The sequence below is a fragment of the Convolutriloba macropyga genome, chromosome 13 (genome assembly GCF_964194025.1).
Source record: "Convolutriloba macropyga chromosome 13, txConMacr16.3, whole genome shotgun sequence".
NCBI classification, from domain to species: domain Eukaryota; kingdom Metazoa; phylum Xenacoelomorpha; order Acoela; family Convolutidae; genus Convolutriloba; species Convolutriloba macropyga.
In genome coordinates this window covers 18,174,525-18,201,148 of record NC_134480.1, presented here as the reverse complement: position 1 = coordinate 18,201,148, position 26,624 = coordinate 18,174,525, and the positions used below count along the sequence as shown (strand labels likewise).

Here is a 26,624-nt window from a genome sequence, read left to right as displayed (position 1 = left end):
TACGAAAAACTAAATTACAAGCAAAAAAACTAGGCCACTTAGACGAAAAAACGGCTAAAAACGGTTATCAAGAAAAACGAGTACATTTCATTGATCAGCATTCGAGACATAGAAAAGACAACGAGTCATTCGAGACAAAAATCCAACTTTCTGAACAGTATAAAACAAGAAAAAGCAGAATTCAGACATACGAAACAATGAAACATTTTGCAAAAAAGTGGTCAAAAAAGATTTAAGACAGCATTTATGAAAAAAAATTATCTGTTTTTTCAAAAACTTAACACCAAAAAATGATTGAATTTTTATTGAAACGAAATTAAAGTCCCTAATGTTCCCCAAAATACTATTTCTAGTAATTAAAAGCAAAATACAAACAAAAACTGAAAAAATTTGGCAAAAAAACTACGAAAATCGGATTAGCAAATTTACAATTTTATGAAACAAAATTACATCGAGGTAGAAAGAGGCATTGAGTATATGAATTATCAAAGGGAAGTTGCCATACTAACTGATTTTTGACAGAAAACAGCTAAAAGATCCAAAAAGGAAGAAATTAATAGAAAAAAGCCAAAAATTAACTAAAAAATCAGGAAATATGTGCCAATTTCGCATTTGAAACGCAATTTCAGGCTATGCAAAATACTGTGCTATCAATTTCCGGGGTTTATATTTCAACATAGCATCAATTAAAAATTATTTCTACAAAAAACCAAATTACAAGCAAAAAAAACTAGGCCACTTAGACGAAAAAACGGCTAAAAACGGTTATCTATATATGCCATTCAGTCAAAAACTACTTTTCAATGTCAAAAAGTCATTCACTAAACGCAGCGCATGATCAAAAAACTTCTCTCGCTCAGAAAAAATTAGTTCACACTGCAATTTTACTCGCTTTCGCTTTTAGGTCAAAACATCGTCTGAACGAATAGTACTTCCGGTAAAAAAAAAAAACCTTAAGAAAACCAATACTCCTCTTCGAGTCGTAAAAAAAAGAGCGTCAGACGACGAAACAAAAAAAACATAGCCGGAAGAATTCCGGAAGCGACTCGAAGCACCAAAATTTCACAAAAAGCTGAAGCCATTACCTTTTGTATTAAACCATTAACTCATTACCTTCCCGGGTCTGATCTAAAAATCGGTGAAATTTAAACCACTGTCACCAAGAGAAAGAAAATGCAGCAAAATTTTATTATTGAAAACGTTTGGTAACGTTAAAAAAATCTGAAATTTTTAGGATGATCAAAAAAACTGATAGCCTGACAAAGCTGACTGGGCCATCAATTGCCCTTAGATAATTAATGATTCTAATCTCAAAAAGATCGCGAAAGCAAACGGCAGATAAAAACTTTTCAAGACAGGAAAGTGAAAATTATTAAAAAGAGTGCTCAAACTTAAGAATCAGAGAACCACTACAATTAGATTCCTAATCAAGGCAATTAGGACAAAAAATGATACATGATTCTTCCTTGTTGTATATATGCTAGACAACATGATTTCATACTAATCCAAATATTAAATTAATCACAGAGAAACAAAAGCCACAGAATAATATTCAAAGGCAAAAAAATTGTCCAAAAACAATACCAAGCCCGGAAGAAAATTGCAATGAATAGTAAAAAATAGAAATGTTGGAAGACTTTCTAGCAGACTCCCAGTACTGCCTTATTCTGAATTAAATCAATTGCAAACCGAAGAAACCAAGATCTAAGAAAAAGTTGAATTCATTCAATTTTTTAACAACTGAAAAAACCAATATAACGAATATAAAATTAGGTGCCAGGACAAAACTAGAATGATACAAACGAGAATGTGAAGAATATGGACACAATGTTAGGAACACCGTAACAAAAAGTCCAATTCTTGATTTTTGAAAGTTAAAAATCAAATTAAATAAATCAAGAAAAACGAGTACATTTCATTGATCAGCATTCGAGACACAGAAAAGACAACGAGTCATTCGAGACAAAAATCCAACTTTCTGAACAGTATAAAACAAGAAAAAGCAGAATTCAGACATACGAAACAATGAAACATTTTGCAAAAAAGTGGTCAAAAAATATTTAAGACAGCATTTATGAAAAAAAATTATCTGTTTTTTCAAAAACTTAACACCAAAAAATGAATGAATTTTTATTGAAACGAAATTAAAGTCCCTAATGTTCCCCAAAATACTATTTCTAGTAATTAAAAGCAAAATACAAACAAAAACTGAAAAAAATTGGCAAAAAAACTACGAAAATCGGATTAGCAAATGTACAATTTTATGAAACAAAATTACATCGAGGTAGAAAGAGGCATTGAGTATATGAATTATCAAAGGGAAGTTGCCATATTAACTGATTTTTGACAAAAAACAGCTAAAAGATCCAAAAAGGAAGAAATTAATAGAAAAAAAGCCAAAAATTAACTAAAAAATCAGGAAATATGTGCCAATTTCGCATTTGAAACGCAATTTCAGGCTATGCAAAATACTGTGCTATCAATTTCCGGGGTTTACATTTCAACATAGCATCGATTAAAAATTATTTCTACAAAAAACCAAATTACAAGCAAAAAAACTAGGCCACTTAGACGAAAAAACGGCTAAAAACGGTTATCTATATGTGCCATTCAGTCAAAAACTACTTTTCAATGTCAAAAAGTCATTCACTAAACGCAGCGCATGATCAAAAAAATTCTCTCGCTCAGAAAAAATTAGTTCACACTGCAATTTTACTCGCTTTCGCTTTTAGGTCAAAACATCGTTTGAACGAATAGTACTTCCGGTAAAAAAAAACCTTAAGAAAACCAATACTCCTCTTCGAGTCGTAAAAAAAAACCAAGAGCACCGCAATATAGCGACGCTCAGCTTACAGCTTCGCAGCTATAATAACTTATGTGCGATGAAAACTGTCACATCGAACAATGAAAAATTGTTTGCCATTCGAGAGAAATTTTTCCTGACAGATAAATAACATGCAGAAATAGGCAAAACAAAAATGAAATTATCAAAAAATATTGAGACTTGTAAAATTTCCACGTGTTAACGTTTCAAAACGATCCTTGTATTCTTGAATTAACGCTTGAACCCATCTGTAAAAGATTGGTCACTGGAACTAAAACAAATTGACTGGAAATTGACAGGGACTTCCGAAAATGCTTCGTTAAATTAGCAAAATTCATTGCTAATTTGAACAACCGGACGATATTTATGTCTTCAAAACCAGTCTTTTTGTTAAATTCTACAAAACAATAAACCTTTAGGCTAGCATAAAACAGTCACGATAAAGCGAATTCAAAAAAAACTTCACAATATAGGAACTTGAAAGTCTTGAAATCTAATATCAGCAATAATTTCGAGCTTAAACTTATCAAAGCTACCTTTCCAACTTATTTAGGACTTTTCAGCAATATCAGCACACTTAACACTTAAAGACTACAATATCCTAGGGAAAAAATGCATTGTAATACCTCAGGTCTTACCTCAAATCAAAAAATGTGAGAACGCATCTAAGAGACAGAGCACCATAATAATTCAAATTCTTTGTCTTAAAAAAACCAGAATGGCAATAATAGCTTCTCATCTAGGGCCACTGCATCTACTTATTAGATGAATATTCCAAGTAAGCAGGTTTAATTCCACAAAGCAAACAAATAAACTGTAATTTTTGTTTTTTAGCTTTAAAGTTAACTCAGCTTTTCAACCTTTCATTTTCATGGGCCTGAGAAACAAAATGGGGTCATATAAGAGGTTAAATATAATTCTGGGAATCATTCACCAATACGAGCTCAGATTCAGGTGGAAAAAAAATCGTATATAGAAAAAAGAAAAAGGTTAAGTTTTTTTCTATCTACCCTCACTTTTCTTTAACTTAATTCCTCATGTTCCTGGACTCAGGCTATAATCTGAATCATCCTTGGAATAGTAGTTTTACATGGTAAACTGCCTGTCTTCATAGTCATTCTTCGTTCTATTCCAATTTCACTTACTTCACTTTTAAACGCGCCAAACCAAAAATTTCCGTTACCAATGCTGAAAAATGGCATGCTTACTTAATGTAAAATCCAGGAAAACGTTCCAGTTGTCGGTTAGTAGTAGAGTGGTCCCAGGTGAAATCCGTTCAACTTGACGCTAATATTCTTTAATTAAGAGCAAATTTTGAGACATTAGTGCCAAAAACGGAAACAGCGCATACGCTGATCTAGATTTTTGCTGAATTTACAATTACTATTGTCATTAGAGAATTCAAATCACATCAATTCTCTGTCAATTTCAAAAACAATCAAGACAAATTGAAATTGTACCAATAATGTTGAAAAATAGGCAGTTTACCAGGAAACACTGTCATCTGAGCTTTTACTTTTGCCAATAAGTGTATATCTTAACACTAACGATCTTTTCAAAACATGAAAATCTGTCGTATTGAATTTATTAGACCGCACCCAGTCACATTAACAATGCAAATTTAGAAACTTTATAGCACAAATGTTCATCATTGAGTGGACAAACTATAGACAATCATAAATTCACAACACTGAGCCGCACAACTATATTTACTCAGCCAAAAAACAAACAGTGACCAGTTTTATGTTAAACGGACGCTCCCAATATTACCACTGGTCGCCTCTTGACTTGGACAAAATTGACAAGGCGCTTTCATTCAATTAATTGGTCATCGTTTTCAAAAAACAACTCTCCTTTTTTCCAGACATTCAGAGCACTCAGAAGAAACTACGGATCAATTAAAAAATGGGCGCCGCAATTCCAGACAACTCTAAAAACTTGTCCAAAATGTATATTTGTATTGAGTTGTTCCAATTTGATGAGTTATGTTTCAACCGTGAAATATAATCGCTGTTTGCCCAATAAAGAAGTGTTATAATCTGGGCCCATAAGGTGATAATGGTAGTGGGTGGTGAAAAACAACAACAACACTGACAATAGAATAATAATGACAATCCTGAGATAAATGTTGCACTCTTTGCATTCATTTTTTCTACAAGGATCTGTTTCATTTTCCACACCTGAAAATATTTTTTTGCTGTTATTAACCCGTGTGGACAAACTAACAAGGATTTGGTTACTAACACTGATACTGGTTTGCGGAGCCTAATCTTAGGTGGTACCAGCCAACATTACAATCAAGTATAATAGTGTGGCAGTAGTATCTTATAGATGCTCATATTTTACCAGTTGGGGGGGGGGGGGGGGTTCGGAATTGAAACAGTCCCGGTCACAATTAATCTCAATTCACTTCAAAAGATCAGAGGATGTGTGTACAATGAACCTTACGTAATACCACAGACAGACTGATCGATAATATTAAAGAAGTCTAAATTACCAAAAACTAACATATCAAAATGTACAACTTAAATATATCATCACAAGAAATCAATACAATTTAGTTTACAAGTTACCATGGTGCGGTTATTAACTTAGGAAATGAAGCAAGATACTGAACCGATTATTATATTAAGAATGTACCAAATAGCCAGTTGATCAAAAATTGCTAGCTGAATAGATAAACCAATGACTAGATGATGAAATAAAATTTTGGGAACTGATTTTAAAAGCATAGTTTCCCCTCACAAAATCTAGTTCTAATTTTTTATGTTAACCAGAAAGGGCTATCATCTTCGCTTTCCAATAAATTTCGAAACCTGATAATTCTGGCGGATGATTTTGTTTGAATACAGAATCTGTACCTCAGATTTGTTAAGCAGTTTGATTACATGTGAAACCACAATTATTTTAAAAAATAGCCTTTGACGAATTGCTCAGAGCTGTTTGTTGTTGCGGCTCAAAATTTAATTTCAGTTGACATTGGTTTACCGTTTCATACTCTGCGATACAACAAAAGATTAAGAATTTCCAGTTGTAATAGTGAGATTATTGAAAGTCCAATTATAATTTATTGTATTTTGTGATTTTTCAGGTCAGCTCATCGCCTACTCGGGTGTCTTGTCTGACCCATGTAGAAGCCCATGATGGCCCCGAGGAAAAGGACAGCTATAAGGAAGAGCATTCTCTGCATTGTACCTCCGTTTGATTCTGGTTGAACAACTTGGGAAGAAGAGCCATTCCCGCTGGCTCCTCCGCTACCACTGCTGCTCCCTCCACCCCTCTCTAACTCCGAGATCTGTTTACGTTGATAGGCATTCTCCTCCTAAAAAACAATTACATATTTCTCAGTTATCCTGAACTCACAAAACATAACCCACGGATATCGAGACTATCGCTCGCAAAAATATATAGAGAAAAATAACGGTTTTAAAATAGTCGCCTGTGAAATAGTCGCCTGTGAACAAAAAAACCACTAGCGAGAAAGCGAATTATTGTTCAAACACCGTTTTCTCACTACTTTAAAATAAGAGCAAAAAATTTCCCGCCGCAGAACCACTCGCTTTTTCGCTCCATTTCCTGTTTCGGCGTGACCAAAATCATTACTCCAATTTGACTTCAAAAATCATAAAAATGTGTGAACAGATCTTCAAAAAGACAGCGCCCCAATAAAATTCAAATTCTTTGAATTGTAAAAAGATAGAGGACCAGTCCCGAATTACAATTCAATTAATTGGAGCAACTGAAGTCAAAAACATCAATTTCCTTAAAAGACCAGCCTCTGAAGAAACAAAAATACCAAGACCTCCACAAAAATAAACAAAACACTAGAATATTTTTAAAAAATTACTTCATTTCTTAGAGAAATTTGTTATTTCCAACAACGTCAACCTCAAAAGACTTTTACACAATAAACATGTAGACAGGAAACATCAACTTTGTAGAAAACCACTGCACACAGAAAAAAGACAAAGCCGGAATTCCTCGATGTATATTGTACTAAACGTCTACAGGAAGATTACGTCAACTAAAATTACGTCAACGAAACCAATTGGGGGACCAAGCAACAACGCAACAAAAGTAGCAACAAATGCGGGCACGAATCAAAAGTTCGAAAATAATTTAAAAAATAGTGTCCAAGCCAACTAAATAAATGGAAATTGATCTAAAGATTGAATAGATCCAATTATGTTTAATTGGAGAGCTAATAAGATCTCTCGTTAATGAGACTAACCGACAAGACAACAAAAACAATTACAAAACCGATCATAACAAAAAAAACTTGAATAAGTATCAAAAACAAGTCGTGTCAAGTTGTTGAAAATTGTCAATTATAATGTAAAAAGAAATAGATATACTGATATATGCCTAAAAATAAAGCCAATGAGATCCACCATTAATGAGATTAAGCAACAGAACAACAAAAATCTACAAAGCAACAGAACAACAAAAATCACGCCGCAAAAGCACTGGCATTTTATCTCCACTTCCTTGACGTGACCAAAATCATCACTTATATTTGACTTCGAAATCATAAAATGTGTAAACAGATTTAAAAAACATAGCCGGAAGAATTCCGGAAAGGACTCGAAGTCGTATTCCCGAAACTGGCTTTTAAAATAGCTAATACCTCCCTGCAGAATGCATCAATGCAGAAAAAACAATCTTAAGTCAAAGAACAAAGAAAATTGTTTCCTTCAAAATGAACTACTAGCTCAATTAAATGGGTGAAAAATATTGTTCTGGAGCTTCTGATAGCGAGATAGAAACATAAACCGACTAACGTCGGAAGAATTGCTCTTGAACAACAAGCGAGGCAACTTAACTCAGGGGCTGTAGCCTAGAAAAATTCTTCTTTAAGGGTGCAAAAAGTTTACTACGCCGGGATTCGAACCATTGACCTCCCGCTCCCTGGCCAGAATCGTTCACTAAGAAAACGACAAAATATTCAAAAATTTTGAAAACAATCGCAAATTTTAACAAAACCTTGCTAAAACTCGAGATACTAAAATCTTCAAAACCATTTTATTGTCTCAAGAGATTATCCAGCATCCCTATTTCAAGCTATAAATAGTTTCACTGGCTCCTAATGATCCATAAACTTGGAACATGATAATAATTTTCCGAAAATTTAAAAAAAAAAATTAAACTTTACGAAAAAATTGCTTAAGCTGGAGTCATTAAAAAATTGATAAACATATCATTCACTCTAGAAACGATGCGACAGCTTATCAGCAAACCTTGGAAGAGGTCCCTAGGACCCTGGTACCGGCAAAAATGATAAATTCAAAAACATTCAAAAAACTTGAAAATATTGTAAATACTTATAAAAATTCCTGATATTAAAATCTTGAGAAACAATCCATTACATCAAGAAGCTATGCAGAATCAAACCCATTATCAAACCCTAGAGGAGGTTATATGGCTCTTAAGGCTGGAAAAACCTAAAAAATGACAAAATTTCAGAAAACTTGAATTAGTTGCATAAAAAACAGCTAAAATTTGTAATAATAAAAGTTGAAAACTAATCCATGGAAAAAAAAACATTTTTCAGTAGCTTATTATCAAACCCTAATGGAGACTTGTGTTAGGCTGAAAGACCTGAATAATGACAATAAATGTCAAAAAAATTTGAAAAAAATTGCAAGTTCTGTAAAAAAAAATTCGTGGTGTTGAAATCTTGAAAAACATTCCATTATTCTACACCGGCGGGCTGATGAGGGGAGGTGGATTTATCCCGTTTATGACCGGGGGGGCTTTATCCCGTTTTTGAGGACGAAAAGTCAAAAGCGTCAGACGAAAAATCGGTCAAGCGAAAAGCCGGCCTGTTTAATTGCTGCAAGCCTAGAAAGTAATAAAAAAATTCATAAAAACTATTTTTGCCGCTATCAGTACATACAGAACTATACAGGACCATACAGAACTAAGTAAACACAGTTCATATGAAATTGAACACCATGAATCACAATATTTTCCAGCTAAACCACTTTTGGGGGAACGTGTGATTACTAATTCAAGAGCATGAAAAATGTGCGTAATTGAATCTACAGGTAAAAACTCAGTAGACGTTTTCTATCCCAACGGACAAGATAGAAGGCTAGATGTCAAAGCAGGGCGCAAAATCAATTCAATTAGTTTATTATAGGATTGCCGTGATCTGGCCTTAATCCGGACGCTGCAACCACCGATGACGTCGATTGTATGTTACAAAGAATGAGTTGTAAAAGGAGAAATCCCTTCCTCAAATAAGGGCAATGAAATCAATCTCCCTCGGCGCTTACATCTAGTAGAAAAGAGCATGTCTTTAGCAACCGCCAATCAATATTTTAGAATGAGTCCACAACAAAAGGTAAAAATAGAATCAAAGGGATTAAGAAAATTTTCCATCTAAATATGAAGAAAAACAGGCACAAAAGTAAGCTAACAACAAAACACTGCTTACAATCTTGTACTATTTAAACATAACAAACTCAAGACTCACATTTTTTTTATTTGTCACCTTCAAATTTCTGATTATTTACCCCCCCCCCCCCCCATTTTGGCCATAAACTAAGCCAATGATAGCCCAGTTACTGTTTCTCAATGAAAACCAACTATTCATTTTACAAATGTTAACTCATGAAGAATTATTTATAATTTCTGTCATGAAGAGTGTAACAATTGTATCTTTTAGATTCCACTAAATTTCGCCGAATAATGACCCAATCAATGCCCAATAATTCAAAACTACCTATAGTTGGTTTGATACAAGATAAAGATTCCTGGCTTTTGAAAATTGGCCTTTGAAAACGCACGCCGACTAGCAGTCGACGTAATTTTAATAAAATTTCTGCATTTGGTTTTTGCAGCCTGATGAAATAGCAACAAAACAATTTGATCTAAAAGACACACAAGAAATTGAAAATAAACTTGACCCAATCCCTGCAACTGCCATCTCAAAACACTGACGAAGCCGAACCACGTAAAAATAGACTAAAATTCGCCGGAAATGTTAATTTGAAAGCAATGGATGCAAACACAAACATACCCGGCAGATTGCGGAAAATAGCCGCTGTTGACTCCAATAAGCATGATTGGGATTGAAAGAATAGAAGATATTGAAAAAAAACTTTGTACAAAAACATTTTTTAAGTCCTATTTATTTTGATGGCATTTCGTAGTTGAACATACTTCTGTTTCTTAGAGAGACGCTACAGGGGCTACTATCAATACCAATAAGCATTAGAGATGGTAACTAAGACTTATCGGAACGACGTTCAAATAGCGGGCATCTAAAATTGGGCTTTATGGGTTTATCCCGTTTCTATTTCTGACTTCAATTTTTTATACTGACTCATATTGAATTGCTTTGCTGAGCAACTGATGCTCAAAATCACTTAGCAGAATGAGAGCAGAGAGAAACTAGCCTAGAGAAGTTCAAAAAGATTTCACGCAAAATGCTGAAAAAGCGGCAAAATGGTAAAGCGAAAAAAAGTTCGACGAAGTAAAAAAACATAGCAGGATAAGCACGCAAAATGCTGAAAAAGCGGCAAAATGGTAAAGCGAAAAAAAGTTCGACGAAGTAAAAAAACATAGCAGGACAAGTCTTGAAATACAATTCAAAGAATTGAATGAAAAACTTAGAAGTTCTCTACCTGACCAGCAGATCAAATGAACAAGGCCAGCCAAAACACACAAGATCATCTCGAAAAATTGAGAAACAAACAAACTAAAAAATACAATCATTGCTAAAACTTTGAAGCTTTTACCCCTAAGGCAAAATCTGATCCCCTTAAATATACCTATTTCGAAAATATGTTCAAAACCAATTTTTGTTTCTGAAATTGCTGCAGTATTATACCTGCAAGACCTGAAAAAATTATTGGCCCTTGAAGATCGATTAACTCGAAAATGACACATTTTTTTTAAATGGAATAAATTGCAAATTTTTATGAAATGTTGCCAAAAAATTGTGATATTAATATCTTAAGAATCATTTCTGTGTCTCTAGAGGCTATCCAGTAACCCAATTCCAAGTGGATTAAGTAGTAAAAAATAAAGTGGTTGAAAGATCGATAGGCAATAAATTTTATAAAAAATTTCAAATTTCAAAAAATAGAGTTTTGTTCTATTAAAAAGTTGAAAAGCATCCAATTGCCCCCTAGCAACTATTTAATAACATACTATCAAACCCTGTATGAGGTTATCTGGCTGTTTAGACAAGAAAAAACTGAAAAAAAGACATGATTTGGAAAACCTTAAATTGCAAACTTTATCAGAAAATTTTTAATTCGAAAGGTCAAATTGTTGAAAACAATCCATTGAAACTAACAATCGTGCAGTAAATTTTTTTCAGACCGTGGACAAGGTTTCCTGGCACTTGAGAATGGACAAATAACAAAAGTGACAAACTTTAGGAAACCTTAAAAGAGATTGCAGATTTCATCAAAAGTAAAATTCGAGAAATTTAAATGCTGAAAACCAATCCATTCTTACTAGAAACTATACAGTGCCCTTTTATTAAACCGTAAAGGAGATTCCCTGGCCCCTGAAGCTGCAAACACTCAAAAAAATCAAAAAACTTAAAACTGCAAAAATTAGTATCATTTTGCGTGTTTGTGTTAGTAGTACCAAAACATATAGCTCATAAAATGGTTATAACAAGTAATTCTGTCTCGCAAAAGGCCTTCATCAACTTTTAAAAACTTCAACCTAAGACTAATCAAACAAAAAAACTAAAAACTCACAAAACATGAAAAATTGCACCCTTTTGAGCCCAAAAACTAAAAATGTCCTTTAAACCTTAAATTGAGCCACTCCAGCAGCTGCACTACTCTAAGCACTTGAAGGACTACTAACGTCCACTTTGGGTCTCTAATGAAACTTAATGCCTGCTGGGATTTACCTGTTTATCCCGTTTTGAAAGATCAAAGTCATTAAAAATGTGTGAACACATCTTAAAAAAAACACAGCGCCCCAATACAATTCAAATTCTTTGGATTGTAAAAAATAGAAGCGCTATAATAGCCAGCTGAGAAGATGAGGGCGGCTATTAAAAATAATTATGCTAGCTGCTGCAAGGAGGGTACACATTTTACGTCAATTACTTAACATGAATCTGCAATAGCGAATAGAATTAAAGGAAAAAATGCCAAGAAAACAAAACCGACTACTTTAAACCACGAACTGCCTTCTATAGCGTTCCTCACAAGTTTCGCTCAACAGTACATTAAAAGCGTGCTAAAACTCAAACAGAGGTGCTCAGATACTTTATGTTCTTGGGCTTGACCAGCTTATCCCGTTTTTGAAGAGGGATCGTAAACTTAAATTGCTCAGGCGATCGAAAAGGTGTTCTAGCGAAAAAGCCAAAACGGCCAGGCAAAAAATTTGCATTAAACAAAAAGTCACTTACGCTTAGAATAATTACATCAAACTTCGTTTGAGAGCAATCAATAATAAGAGTTAAAATGTTTGCCTCCCCTCCCCCGGTCATTTACTATAGATATCGATTCAATTTCAACCTTTAACAAACTACTATGACCTCAACAACATAACCGACAAATCGCTCGCTCCCCAACGACAGGTGAGTTGCTCAATTTTAGCGGGATTTGGACCAAGGGAGCGAGGGCTGAGTGGGGGTGTATCGCAAGTCAAGCGTGGGAGTCGTTAGGGGGTGTGCAATTAGAGGGAGCTGAGGAATGGGAGAGGAATATACACAGCAGAAAATATGTTCTTCACATCATTATTTGTTTTCTCAGCAGCTTCGCTAAATTTTTTACTTAACAAAGCTTCAACAGAGCACACCAGCGACATAATTCTCTCAATGAATAACCTGTTTACACCGTTTTATAAAAAGTCCAAAGCGGCAGAAGACGCAAAAAATTTATCCACAGGACTACAACAAAAAGAATTGAAGAAAAATGCTCGGAAAATATAAAATCTCGAAAACAACTTAGTTTGAGAGCAATTAATTAGAAAACAAAAAACTGACTAACGTCGGTGAAATTACACTTGGAAAAATACGCCTCAATTATTTTGTAGCCAGATTCCGGAAGAGGGGTCAATTTAGCGGACAGGACAGGTGCCCCTATGTTCATGACGCTAATTGCTAATTATAGATCACCGCAAGACTTGAATAACTTCAATCGTGCCTCATTAGAGAGCCAATGAGACTCTCAATTAATGAAAATAACTCGCAGAAAAACAAGAACTATAGAACTTTAGACTCAAAAAACCACTGAGATCTTTGGAAACAAGTTTTGACAAAGTAGTTAAAACCTTTAGATATCAAGCGCAACTAATAAATAGCTTATATAACGCCACATTATGGAGCCAAGAAAACCTTTAAATAACGAGAGCAAGCGACAACGCAAAAAACGGGTAAACCTCCAAAAATCACTGATATTCTTTTGAAGAGGTAGGGTCAAATTAGCAATAACGTTTGATATGAACTGAACCAAAAAGACCTAAATTATGCTTATTATAAAGCCCAATGACAACAAGAAGAATTAAAATATGCTTTAAAAAGTACTTAAAACTTTTACACATCAATTAAAACTAATAAATAGCTTCTATGATTGAAATCAGAAAACCATTTTTTAAAAAAATCAGTTTAAAAAATAAGAAAAAAACAGAAAATCAATGTCAAAATGCCGCATATGTACAAAAACACTAGCGAGAAATGAAAATTTAATTCAAACGAAAAACTAGGCCAAGAATGAGCTGTGAATGGATTGGGAAAACCATTTAGAAAAAAAATGCGATCCAAAAAATTGAAAAAACAGTAAAAATCAGAGTGAAATTGCCGCAACTGAACAAAAAACCACTACCGAGAAACCGAAATTTTTGTTCAAACACAGTTTTCTCACTCTACTTTAAAATTAGAGCGAGGAAAATTCACGCCGCAAAACCACTCGCTTTTTCACTCCATTTCCAGTTTCGGCGTGACCAAAATCACTACTCCAATTTGACTTCAAAAATCATGAAAATGTGTGAACAGATATTAAAAAAAAGACAGCGCCCCAATACAATTCAAATTCTTTGAATTGTAAAAAAAACGCAACAAAAGCCACTGACATTTTATTAAAATAAAACAGCGTCTAAGTCTATAAACCATTAACTACCCTATGATGCATCCAAAAAACATCTATAAAATATTAGAGCTCATATGATCTGTTGAAACCACTAGTTAAAGAAATCAGAGAAAAGATCGAAACAGAAGCCAAATTAACGCACGTAAAAAAGATTGTTCTCAAAAACCAAAAATCTCTTGTTTTCAGTTTTCCAGAAAAATTCCTCTCTTTAATTTCTCACTCCTTTTAAGTTTGAAAAAAATATCAAATCTTGACCTCTCGCTCCCTTTACTGCACCAGCCTGGCTAAAATCAATACTCTTGACTTGTCATTGAAGACTCCGGATCCGACTCTAAGTAGAAATTCTCCTCACTCCAGGCAAAAAATTCATTACATGAAAAATTTATAACTCATAAAGTTAACTCAATAATACCAATCGTTTTGAAAAAAAATACAAAGGAAAAATAAAAAGAGAAAACAAACGTTTCTTTTAAAAAATTCTCAAAAAAAAACAGTACCATGCAGAAGGAATTTGTTGAAAAAACAACTAACAAATTATAAATCAAGCAACGCAAACACAATAGCAGAGGAAACTCAAAAATGAGGTCGAAAACAAAAGTTAACAAATTTTCCTAAAAAACCAACGAAAAGCCACGACAAAACATTACAACAATTGTTCTCTGAACAGACAACTTAAAATTTTTCTGTTACGTTGGCGAGCCATCGAACACTCGACACACGCACACACGAATACAGACTAGGTAACAAGCAAAAAAGCAAAACCTCCTAATTTGCTTGAAATGTTCAATAATGCTTTCAAATTTACTATTATTGTTTAATATAGTTGAAAAAACACTTTGGCCGAAAAACTGAAACTAAAAATATTGTTTGAAATTATTGCAAGTAGACATCAATTTCAACTCACTTAGCGAAAAAAATTTTACGCCAAAGTTTCTCGCTTTCTCTCAAAAAGATTGCATGGGCGAAAAACTGCTCTCGTTTCTTGCTGCTCTTCCATTTCTTCCGCAGTTTTCACGCGTTTCACTTCTTGTTCCAAATAAACTGCAACTAAATTACCGATCAAAAGACGCTCCACCAATACTGAGTCGTAAAAAGAGAGCGCACCAATACAATTCAAATCTTTTAAATTGTAAAAAAAAGACGAGGACAATAATTGCTCGCTATCGTAGGTATTAATAACCAACTAACGTCGGGTGTATTGTCTCGGGGTACATTAGGGTAAGGGGTTGGAGCGCGAATGGGGGATAAGCTGGCCTCGTATTAATAAAATAACACGCAACTAAAACAATTACTGAACTTCGTTTGAGAAATAAAGCACTGTAGCTTTGATGAATTATACACTAAGAGACTAGCAGAGCTGTGAGCGAGGTCCTTAGCGAATTACTGTCCTCCGTTCTTTATTTTTTATCCCCTTTTTAAGGACGAAAAAGTTAAAAGCGTCAGACGGAAATTGGTGAAGCAACAAATCGCTTAAAAAAGAATACAAGACTAATATAATTACTAAAAACTTCGTTTGAGAGCAGTAAACAAGTAAAGAATCGGCCAATTTTGGCCAAAAAAACCCTTATCTAATTAAATTAAAATTCTTCTGTTAAAGCAATTGGGTAGTAACCGACCTTGAGCTGGCTGTTTTCACTTCTAAGACTGGAGATGTCAGCTTCTAACTGCCGGAAGTCCTCTAAGCTGGGAATCTGTTGATTGTTTAGATTGGCCAAGGGACCACCAAACGGAGCAGAGTACTGCTGATTTGGTGTAGCAGAGTGATAGACGTTGGCGTTTGCGGTACTCATGCTTTGACGCTCAACCTCGCTCTGAGAAGGCACAATCGCCACTTTCAATTTGCTCTCTTTCAGCTTTGTCGGGTTATTGCGCTCGTAGTCTTTGATCTATAATCAAAACTGGTTATAGTTTTTTGCATTGAGACCAACAGTGCAAGTCCATAGTCAGTTCAAGTTAAGGCTTTGCCAGTTATTGCAGTGGCCACATTTTCTATCAATTCTACATTTGCATTTTCTATAGAAATCAGATTTGGTCACAATCCTTTTTGAGCGGTCATTATTTTCATAACATTGTAAGCTCTGGTGATGCGTAGCTGCTTCGTGCGATTACAAAAATGTCTTTTTAAACTTTTTACTTGTCAACGAAAACTCGTCTACTGCCTTGCTCTAATATTTATTTTATTTATTATTTTATATATTGAACTTATCCCCATCAATTGACAGAGGAAGTGAAAAAATCTTGCTGTTCAATACATGAACAAAGCGGTGGCAAGATAACATTGTTGCGGACATCGTTGTTTTGAAAGGATCCCGAATTCATACAATTGTTAGAAAAACCGGATCAGTCGGTAGAAAAGCAACTTAAGCAACTTACCATGGCTTCCACTGCTTGAGTGTCGGTAGTTGCGGTCAATCCTACAACTTGAACCATAAATTTATGCCTCGTCTTGTCATTGGGATCATATGTGAAAGAATGAAGACAAACTAAACCAAAACAGTTCTGATGATACGTAAACCGACACAATTTATATCATAAATATTAAATAAAGCCTCACTAGTAATATCTTGAGAACCATGGGCTTCAATACAGCCCATGTTAGGCTTGACACTGAATTTCTTTGGTGTAGTTGTTTTCACTTTAAACCCAATTGGGGAATCTCCAGTGTTTTCTATTTTTAACTTCTGACTCACATAATCGGTGAACGGCCCTGAAATAAAACAACTCGGTCAATTCAATGTTACTACTGAAAAATACTTTATTTGAAGCTTCGAAGCACAGATTACAAACCTTTGAAGACCAACTCTTCAGGTGGCTGCAACCGATACATTTTTAAGATTGTATACAAATCAGGTTGGGACTAAAATCATTTCTCCTAAAAAAACCGCTCATCGTCATCTGACATCCAAACAAACGGCGAGCCATGCCGAAAAATTTTTTGCTTTTAACCATTGTAAATTTCATGGCGGCCGGCTATAATGGGAAAGATACTTAAACCTGAACTTTAAAACTATCGAATTAAATGAAAGCAGGTGAACTCAAAAATTAAGTTCATAAGGTACGTAGTATAAAATCCGAGGTTTTTAGTATAAAATCCGAGGTTTACAGTGGCAGTAGTCATGAGTTCAGGAATAGCACCTAGGGTTTCTACCCGCTTAGACTGGTCAGTTCCGCGTGTCTGTTACAGCTCGTACAGAGGCAAAGATTTCTCTAATTGCGCTAGGGGTATTAGCGGGACACACAAAATAGAATACAATCTAATTTGTCAATGTTCCTGATATTCAGGGTTGCACCTCTGTTGATCAGCTCTTCCATCGTTGGCCAATTCCCCATAAAAACTTCTGATAAACTTATTAAAGTTCCAAATCATTAACATGGTAACAGATGAAACCATGCTGATGACGAGGGCTTCAAACATTCAACAGAAAATTACAAAGGAGAAAAAAAATTATTCAAGGTTTTGATCAAGAGAAGCAAAAGATTCAAAGTAACAAAAAACCCATGAAACCAGAGGAAACCTTTTGCCAGGAAGGCCCAAAGCACTAAATAGTTTATAGAGAGGACAGTATAGGAATAACAAATTATTCTCAAGCTGAACGCCTTAAGTAGAAAAATCTTCATTACGAAGAAAACTCAGCTCCAAGTTGTCAGTGAAACTGTAAACCTTATTGTGACTCGTTCGCGGATCAATTATCAAACCTTTATTCAAGAAATGGTTCCGCAAACTAGAGCCGCGCCTGGACATGAGTGTTTATCGTTCTTAGTAGAAACTCTGCGTGCCTCAAACATACTTTTTGACTCTGTCAAATAATCAGTGCAGAACATTCCATTAATAGAGAAGAGTACGCATTGTCTAAGCACTTTGGATTCCAAAGCAAAAAATTGTCAACAGATCAAGTATTGTTTTCACTGAGACAATAATAAAAAAACATGCATAACGGAAGACATGCAGTAATTTTTTAGACCTTGCAAAAGCATTTACATCATTTTTGCAGAAAACATTCCTAAAAAGGCAGAGTTTCAATTTGTCTTTGCCTGCAATTAATTTTAGTTATTTCTTGAGGAACGATCAAGTCCGTTTAAAAAGCCTCCGATTAAAATAGGCACTGGGCTGACCTCCACGCAATCATTTGATATCTGGAGGCAATGCTTGTCGACCAGAAAACCTGACCCAAAGATTTTCTCGCAAAAACTCAAAGGTGATATTGGGATTGTACATTTTCCAGACGATACTTGTACATTATGCCAATATGAACCAGAAAAAATGCAAACCAAAACTGAAATCATATTACTGGAGAGCAAAAGGTAGTCCATAGACTGCAACAAAGCAGGGCTCCTTTTTTTTCTCTGGAAGGGACGAATTACAAAATGTTAATTCTAAAGGGGATGCATTGAAATCTTCACAGATTTAAGAATATACCGTGTCCCAAATTTGTCATTTGAAGTAAGTCTAATCGTCATTTAAAAGAAATGGCAGGAACTATTCACTCAATATATCGGGTAAGATATGATATACCTTTACAAATAAGACTGCATGTTTTCAAAACTTGGATCAATTCTGTTTGTACAGCCAGTTAAGGGGCATGTGTCTTTACAAGATAATTCATATAAAAATTTAGCACGTGCCTCTGGGGTGCAAACAATATGCAACAAGAAACCTGAGGGCAGGATCGAAAAAATTCCTAATCTTTACTCTTTTTTTATTCCGATGAAACTTTACCAGTACTTCAGAGAGTGGCATACATCAGCAACCTCTATAAGAAATGCAAACCACCTACAATTACATAGAACAAACGGTCAAGACATTTGAAAATAAGAAGACAAAAGCATACTAAGCAAAAAATCTTCAAACTTTAAGAGCATCCAAAATTGAACTAATGTACCCTTCTTTGAAAGAGCGAAAGGAAAGAATTACGTTCTAAAAGAATAAGATAATTGTTAAAATGTGTGCTCGACAATATAGAATTTAACAGACAGTCAGGATCATTTGTTCCCACTTTTTATGAAAGATCGAACAGCCTGTGATAACATATCAAAGCTTCCTGATAAACTTATTAAATATACATATCATTAACATGGCAACAGATGAAAATGCGAGTAGCATTTCTATTAAAAGATTAGTAGTCCCCGACTGAGGAAAAATTTGTCCATGGTGATGGCGAGGGCTTCAAACATTCAACAGAGAAAATTCCAGAGAAGTAGAAATAAATGTAATCAAGATTTTGATCAAGAGAAGCAAAAGATTAAAAGTAACACAAAAACCTTGATATCAGTGGAAAAATTTTGCAAGGAAGGCGCAAAGCCCTAAATAGTTTATAGAAAAGATAGTATAGGAATAACAAATAAATCTCAAGCTGAGCGACTTTTTTTCAGAAGTTTGAAATATTTTCATTTGAAAAAAAAATCAGTTCCAATTTGTCAATGAATATGTAGATTTTATTCTGACTCGTTTAAGGGTTCAATTATTAAACTTTTTTTAAAAATTGGTTCCTCATAATAGAACCCCTCCTGGACAATAAGTGTTTATCATTCTTAGTAGAAACTCTGCGTATCTCAAACAAAATTTGGCGACACTGTCAATCAATCAATGCTGAACATTCCATTTATAGAGATGAGTGCAGAAATTGTTCCAAAAAAACGCAGAGTTTCAACGTGTCTGAACCTTAAAAAAATTAGTTATTTCTCGAGGAACGATCAAATGCGTTAAGAAAAGCTCCAAATAAAATAGGCACTGGGATGAACTCCACGCAATCATTTTAGATGCGGAATGGCTCAATCGTGCCATTCTACATCTCAAATGACTTTCCTGACCTTAAAAATTTTTCCAGAGGCAGCGCTTGCCGACCAGAAAACCTAACTGGACTTGAAGTGAAATATTTCCCTGCAAAAACACAGAGGTGACATTGAGATTGTACCTTTTCCAGAAGATAGTTGTACATTATAGCAATATGAACCAGAAAGAAATGCAAACAAAATTGAAAATTTTTTACTGGAGATAAACAGGTAGTCAAAGCAATACTGACAAACGAAGGCTATTTTTTCTCTGCAAGGGAGAAATTGCATCCAAAAACTTATTTTAACGGCGTAAAAAAAACAATCCAGAGATTTAAGATAACACCATGCTCAAAACTGTTACCTGAAGTACGTCTTACCTTCGTTCTAAGAAAATGGCATACGAAGCAAAATATGTTCGACTTTTAAAGCATCTAGAAGTGGACTAATTTACCGTTCTTTTTAAGAACGAAAGGAGCGAATTACTTTAAAATGAATAAGAAAAGAGTTCTTAAAATGTCAGCTTGACTTTGTAGCATTACACAGACAATCAGGATCATTTGGTTCTGACTTTATACACAAAAAGAAACACCCTGATACAGTGTGATAAAGAAGAATCAAGAGGAAACAGTGTGATAAATATATTAAAGCCTTCTGATAAACTTATTAAATATCCATATCATTAACATGGCAATCAATGAAAATGGGATTAGCATTTCTAATAAAAGACTAGTAGTAGCCCAATTGAGTAAAAATTTGTCCAAGCTGATGGGGAGGGCTTCAAACCTTCAACAGATAAAGTTCCAGAGAAGGAGAAATAATTGTATTCAAGATTTTGATCAAGAGAAGCAAAAGATTAAAAGTAACACAAAGTCCTTGAAACCAGAGGAAACCTTTTGCAAGGAGGGCCCAAAGCACTAAATAATTTTATAGAGAGGACAGTATAAGAATAACAAATTGTTCTCAAACTGAGTATTCTCAAATTTCAGTTTTAAGAACATTCAACTCCAAGTTGTCGATGAAGCTGTGTACCTTATGGTGACCCATTCGCAGATCAATTATCAAATATTTTTTCAGAAAATGGTTCCGCAAAATAGAACCGCGCCTAGACAATGAGTATTTATCGTTCTTAGCAAAAACTGCGTACCTCAAACATACTTTTCGATACTGTAAAATAATCAGTGCGGAACATTCCATTAGATGAGTAGAGTACGCATTGTCTAGGCAGTTTAGATTCCAAAACAAAAAAAATGTCAACAGATCTAGTATTAATTTTCACTGAAAAAATAATAAAAAACATGCATAACGGAAGACATGCAGCTGCGTTTCAGACCTGGCAAAAGTTTTTCATTTATTTTTGCGGAAAACCTTCCTAAAACGGCGGAGTTTCAAATTGTCTTTGCCTTCAATTAATATTAGTTGATTCTTGAGGAACGAACAAGTGTATTTAAAAAGCCTCCGAATAAAATAGGCACTGGGCTGACCTCCATGCAACCATTTGATATGTGAATAGGGTGATTGATATGGTCACAGAGGCAACGCTTGCGGACCAGAAAACCTGACCCAAAGTTTTTATCGCAAAACTCAAAGGTGACATTGGGATTGTACATTTTCCAGACGATATTTGTTCATTATGCCAATATCAACCAGAAAAAATGCAAACCAAAACTGAAAACATATTGATGGAGAGCAAAAGGTAATCCATGGACTGCGACAAAGCAGGGCTACTTTTTTTCTTTGGAAGGGGCGAATTACAACAAAAAATTTATTGTAAAGGGGATGTTTTGAAATCGTCAGAGATTTAAGAATATACCATATCCTAAAATTGTCCTTTGAAGTAAGTCTAATCGTCATTCAAGAGAAATGGCAGGTCCTATTCACTCAATATATCGGGTAAGATATCATATACCTTTACACAAAAGACTTCGTGTTTTCAAAAATTGGATCATATCGTTTCTCCCGCCAGATAAGGAGCGTGTGTCTTTACGCAATAATTCATAGTATAAAAAATAGCACGTGCGTCTGGTGTGCAAATAATATGCACCCAAAAATATTTAGGGCATGACCAGAAAAAAGTCCAAACATATAGTCGTTTTTTAGTCTTATGAAACTTTACCCAAACTTGAGTTGGTGGGCTACATCAACAGCCCCTATAAAAAATTCAATTCATCTGCGATTACAAAAAGCAAACGGTAAAAACAACTTATAATAACAAAACCAAAACATTGTAAACAAAAAATTTTCGACATTGGAGAGCATCCAAAAATGGGCTAATTTACCCTTCTTTGTAAGAGCGAAAGGTGAAAGTTACGTTTAAAAGAATTATATCAGAGTTCTGAAAATGTCAGCTTGAAAATATATCGTCATACAGACAATCAGGATCATTTGGTTACGACTTCATATACAAGAATAAACACCCTAAAATGTAATATCATTCAACAACAAAAGTTCTATTGTATTTTATTGTATAAACTTGAGTATTTCAAAAATAAATCTAATTATCCTGAAGACGTATAACCCTACTTGAGCGGTTATTTTACTAATTTGATCGGTTGGAAGAAGATTTTGACAGCTCAACACTCTGAATATTTGAGAAACCATTGTTGTAATATATCGCGGGGTTTTTTATTGCAAGCGTTTTGTTGTATTTTAAAAATTGGCACCGAGACAGATGCACTTGTTGAATCACACATAGGCATATATAATGTTATTAGTAGTAAGATAATAGGGTACTAAGATAGGGGGGTTATCCTTCGAATTAAAACGTGTGATAATAGGGGGATATCCTTGGCGGCGCTACATGTAAAACAACGGCCGTGCGTGATACATGTAAATTGGCATGTATGTTGATTTGGGTGGAAAAGCCTGGCTAGAGTCATTTTTGAGTGAGCGTTCACAAAATCATATGGCTACAATTGCTACAGTTGATTTGAAGAGTATTCACGAAACTTATAAGGAAATCGAAAAAGAATATTCACAATACGGTGAACGGTTTTTATACTTTTTAGCTACTTGTCTTCATGTTGGTAGTAACAGTTTCCAATACATGATGATCGGACATTATTCGTGTGTTTTCAGTGCGAAACACGTTCCCTGTCGTCAGTGTGCTCAAGAAATCATCATGCCGGAGACCTTGTTGAGCGGCCTTTGTTACTCCTTTAGCCGAAAGTTTTCGACAACCTAAAGAGAAAAAAAGCCTTTAATCAAATCTTTATATGTTTACTAACCCCTACGTATATAATAATAAAACTAATACCATTAAGGAGCCTACTAACAACCTTTGTAATTTAAAGATAGAACTAACATGCATTAGAAAAGAAAAAAAATACTTACTTTTTGAGAGTATTGAGTATAGTTTCGGCTTTAAACACACAAACTCCGTAATAAAATCTCCTGCAAATTCGTCCTTAAACTTGAGGACTACCCGTTTATTTTCCGTACTGTATAAATAGTGATCATTCGGATAATTGGAGAAATCGAATGCACTAACAACTGAAGCGGGCTTTCTTGCTAATTCCTCATAAAAGTTTGTACTCCGGATTTTATATAGTAAACTATCCGTGTCACTATATAACAAACGACAATCAAAATGAGCGCGCATTGTGAAGTAATGGAAACTGTACATTTGATACTTGGCCAGATAAAGTGTAGTTGCTCCAATTATTGTTGGGGTATTCCAATAAATCTTTCTAGCGCGGAAGGACAATGCGGCCAGGTTATCTCCGAATATCATGAACCGATCAAACTCAAACTTTGAAATGAAGCTCAAGTCTTGATCAGCATCTCGTGCAATGGTAAGCTTACTTCGTCTGCGTTTCGATTCGCAATTCCTACCATATACTGCATTGTTCATGAGCTTATAAAAGTTCTCTTCAAATTTATTGCTGGCGGCTTGACGTTTATTACTGTTGAGTGTTATATAGGGTGCTAACCAATTCGCTTGTTTGAACTGTAGGACACGATGTACTTTGGCAACAATTAATCCAAGACTAACGTATAATTTGAGCAGTTTGTAATGCAATACATAGTTCTTTTTGTCGAATAGCGTTTGAAGCAACTTTTTAACATTCGAGCTGGGTAATCTGTGTTGTTCTTTTAGCTCAAGTTGATATTCGCCCAACCAATCATCTTGAACAATTTCTTTGGTAGGCGCAAGGGGAAAGTCTCGGTGGTCATCGTGTAAGTGGACAGGGTAATTTAAGTCTACTTCAAGAAAATAACCAACTGAAGCGTCGCTAGGTGTATTGAGGATTTTGTTAATGGTAATTTCTACGTTGAAGGCGAATTCCCCCACTGGTAGCATGTCCATTTGCATGACACCTCCATAGAGATTATTTGCGTCTACACAGAGCGCAAAAGTTGACTCCTCAGGGGGCCGGTAATCCGATAAATACTTATTATTTGCAACAAAATGACGCTCCTCGTAAACAGATGCTACTCCTCCTCGTATTGCCGGTTCAATCATGTCCAAATGTTCTCGTTCTGTCATCAGCTCAATGTTTGCCCTGCATATCTTTAGTGACGCTTCTTTTGCCATATTGGGGAGAGTGTAGAAATGCATGCAGTCGAGTTTGTATGTTCGAAAGCTAAGTTCACGGTGAAACTCACATACACAAGCTAATAATGCGCAGTCAAGTTTAAGGTATGCGTCATGATAGTCTTGTAAAGTTTTGCGCCCCAATAACTTCCACATTTGGTTAGCATGACCTCAATTTTCTTCACTAACAGCCAATTTGCCGCCTTCTAATGTATTGCGCCATTCTGAGAGGGGTGATAGAGATTGCTCCGAAAACTTTGTACGATCACATACATAAGAATAAGGATAATATCCTTTTTGTTTGAGTAAGTGTGTGTTTGATTCAGAAACCGAGGGGAACATTGCTTTCATGATATCAAAATGTGTTTCAGGTAAAATTTTTACAAGTTTTTCCAGCGAACTGTTCATCATTTTGTACGAATCGATGAATCTTAAATACTCGTAAATTTTTTGTGTTCTTCCTTCTTGAGTTGTAATAGTATCAATCAGAAGTCCGAATGTCATTGATATGTATTTCTCATCTGTTGACGGAATGATTTTTATTGTTGTGGTAGACTCACAGTTGTTCAGAGCAAGACAAATATGATGTAAGTCATAGTTTTGTATGGTATGACCGAACACAGGCGTAAAATTGACATACCGTCTCGCTCGATTACACTTTTCGTGTGCCCAGCCCAAGAATTGGCCACTAAAATGACAATGGTCTAAATCTATGCTCTCTTCGGGGTCAAGCTCGCTGTCAAATGGTTCTTCGCATATCCAACAGTGTGTAGCGCTCTTTTTGTCCAAGCTTCTCCAATTTCCGTTGTAGAAAGGAAACTGTTTTTTGCGTTCATGTATGTCCCTTGCTAACGAATGCAGCACTCGAACAAAGTTGCCCATACAATCTTCTGAGCTGTCCACATGATGAAAATAGGGAACATTCGAGTGATGATCAACAACTGCCAAAGCAAATCCACATTGCTCGTGCTTTTCAATCACGCGTGTTGATGATTGCTCAGTTGCTGCATCACATCCAGCAACGGGTAGGAGAAAAGATTCAAAGTCAAAATAAATGACCAGAGGAACAAACCACGTAGCTGAAAAATTTGAGAACTTGTATTCATTTTTATCTGGTGATGGCATTTGAATAATTGCAGGGGCATTTAGATAACAATTTTCAGAATGAATATTATAGCTTTCCAGTCCATCACGACACAACCAGAAACAATTACGACAAATGCGATAACCAAATCTGAATTTCAGGTCTTTAACTTTACAAACGACTTTCACAAGGTCAGTAATGAGAACATAGTGATAAGTGTCGGCATCATAGAGAAGTAAAAGATCCATAACAAAATCTGATTCAAAAGAGGAGACTCGTAGAGGGTAAAGTTGTCCTTTATCGTAACCAAAGACGTTGATTGCCACATCATTGAGGGTTTCAAAGGCTTTCATTTGCTCAAATCCCATTGGCATTTCAAATTCGCCTACAGGTTGGTGAATGTTCTCTTGCTGATATGTTGCCGGGGATGTTTTGTCAATATGATAGTTCCTGTCATCTCTATCAAGACTGATTCCATGATGCACATGATACGCTGCCACGAAGCAATAGTTGAAACAATTGGGATCGTCGTGGTTTCGAATGTTGAGTAATCCGCGACAGTTTGCGAGCTTATGGGGTAAGGCAAGATAGGATGAGCCCCGAATTGGTCGGTAGCGGGCAAATTTGATGTCTAGTTTGATTATTTTTTCAACAACCCAACCACTTCCAGATGAAGCAAACGTAGAAAAGACAGCCATCATTTTCTCCACCATGCTCCAGTACAACTCGTTTGTGAGACCCTCTACGTAAATGGGCGTCATGAGAGAGTTGGCATAAATTTCAATGCGCTCCTCCGTTTCGGTTGCGTTTTCATCTTGATGCGGCTTCAATAACTGTACTTTTACCGCAAATTGTACTTTCTGTGGTCCTTGGCTCAGCCTTTGCTCAATTAGCGTTGCAATTGCAGATCTTTGATTGAGCATGAAGCTCTCAAGATCTCTGTCAGCTGTGTTATTGACAATTTCATAAGTTTGTAACACACGGTTGAAGGCTGTCTCCGCTGTAGCCTCTTTCGGTTGGTATTCAGGTCCCAATACGGGCAGCGAGTGAAGGGAGTTCATATGCTGCGCAAACAAAAGCGCATCATTGAATCCCATGAAGCACGATCGGCAGCAGTTTGTAAACTTCGAGTGGCAAGTTCGCATATGCTGTTCCAATTCAGACAGTTTCCGTGAATTGAACACACATAGGGAGCAGTTGTAAACAGGAAGGCCAACATCGTCTGGATGAAATTTATGTTGATGTCTTGAACGGTTGCCACGAGTGCTAAACGTAGCGGAACAGAAGTTGCATGAATAGACCATTTCTAATAGTTTTGATGAATTTCAAATTCTAACAGAA

At 35.3% G+C, this 26,624-nt stretch overlaps 2 protein-coding genes across 2 annotated transcripts in view; one reads left to right on the top strand and one right to left on the bottom strand.

Moving 5' to 3' along the window:
• Positions 1 to 5,745: 5,745 nt before the first annotated feature.
• Positions 5,746 to 16,787, bottom strand: LOC142351455 (vesicle-associated membrane protein-associated protein A-like). Its single transcript, XM_075403469.1, has 5 exons — positions 16,681 to 16,787; positions 16,448 to 16,600; positions 16,267 to 16,376; positions 15,510 to 15,779; positions 5,746 to 6,146 (listed from the first exon to the last, which is right to left on the bottom strand). Exons 1-5 carry the CDS (start codon positions 16,718 to 16,720, stop codon positions 5,922 to 5,924), a joined length of 798 nt encoding a protein of 265 aa, XP_075259584.1. The 5' UTR covers positions 16,721 to 16,787; the 3' UTR covers positions 5,746 to 5,921.
• A 3,531-nt stretch (positions 16,788 to 20,318) lies between these two features.
• Positions 20,319 to 26,624, top strand: part of LOC142352167 (histone-lysine N-methyltransferase KMT5B-like) — an 83,283-nt gene continuing 76,977 nt past the window's right edge. The window contains exon 1 of the mRNA XM_075404568.1: positions 20,319 to 20,335. The gene's annotated coding sequence lies outside the window, so the exon portion shown is untranslated. The remainder of the gene's footprint in view (positions 20,336 to 26,624) is intronic.

Excerpts from the sequence above, each read along its gene's own strand:
- LOC142351455 (XM_075403469.1), bottom strand. The coding sequence starts at position 16,720 with ATGTATCGGTTGCAGCCACCTGAAGAGTTGGTCTTCAAAG. Across the intron at positions 16,377-16,447 it reads TGGTTCTCAAGATATTACTA|TTTGTCTTCATTCTTTCACA; the intron begins GTGAGGCTTTAT and ends GTTTTGGTTTAG. Across the intron at positions 15,780-16,266 it reads CTCAAGCAGTGGAAGCCATG|ATCAAAGACTACGAGCGCAA; the intron begins GTAAGTTGCTTA and ends TTTTGATTATAG.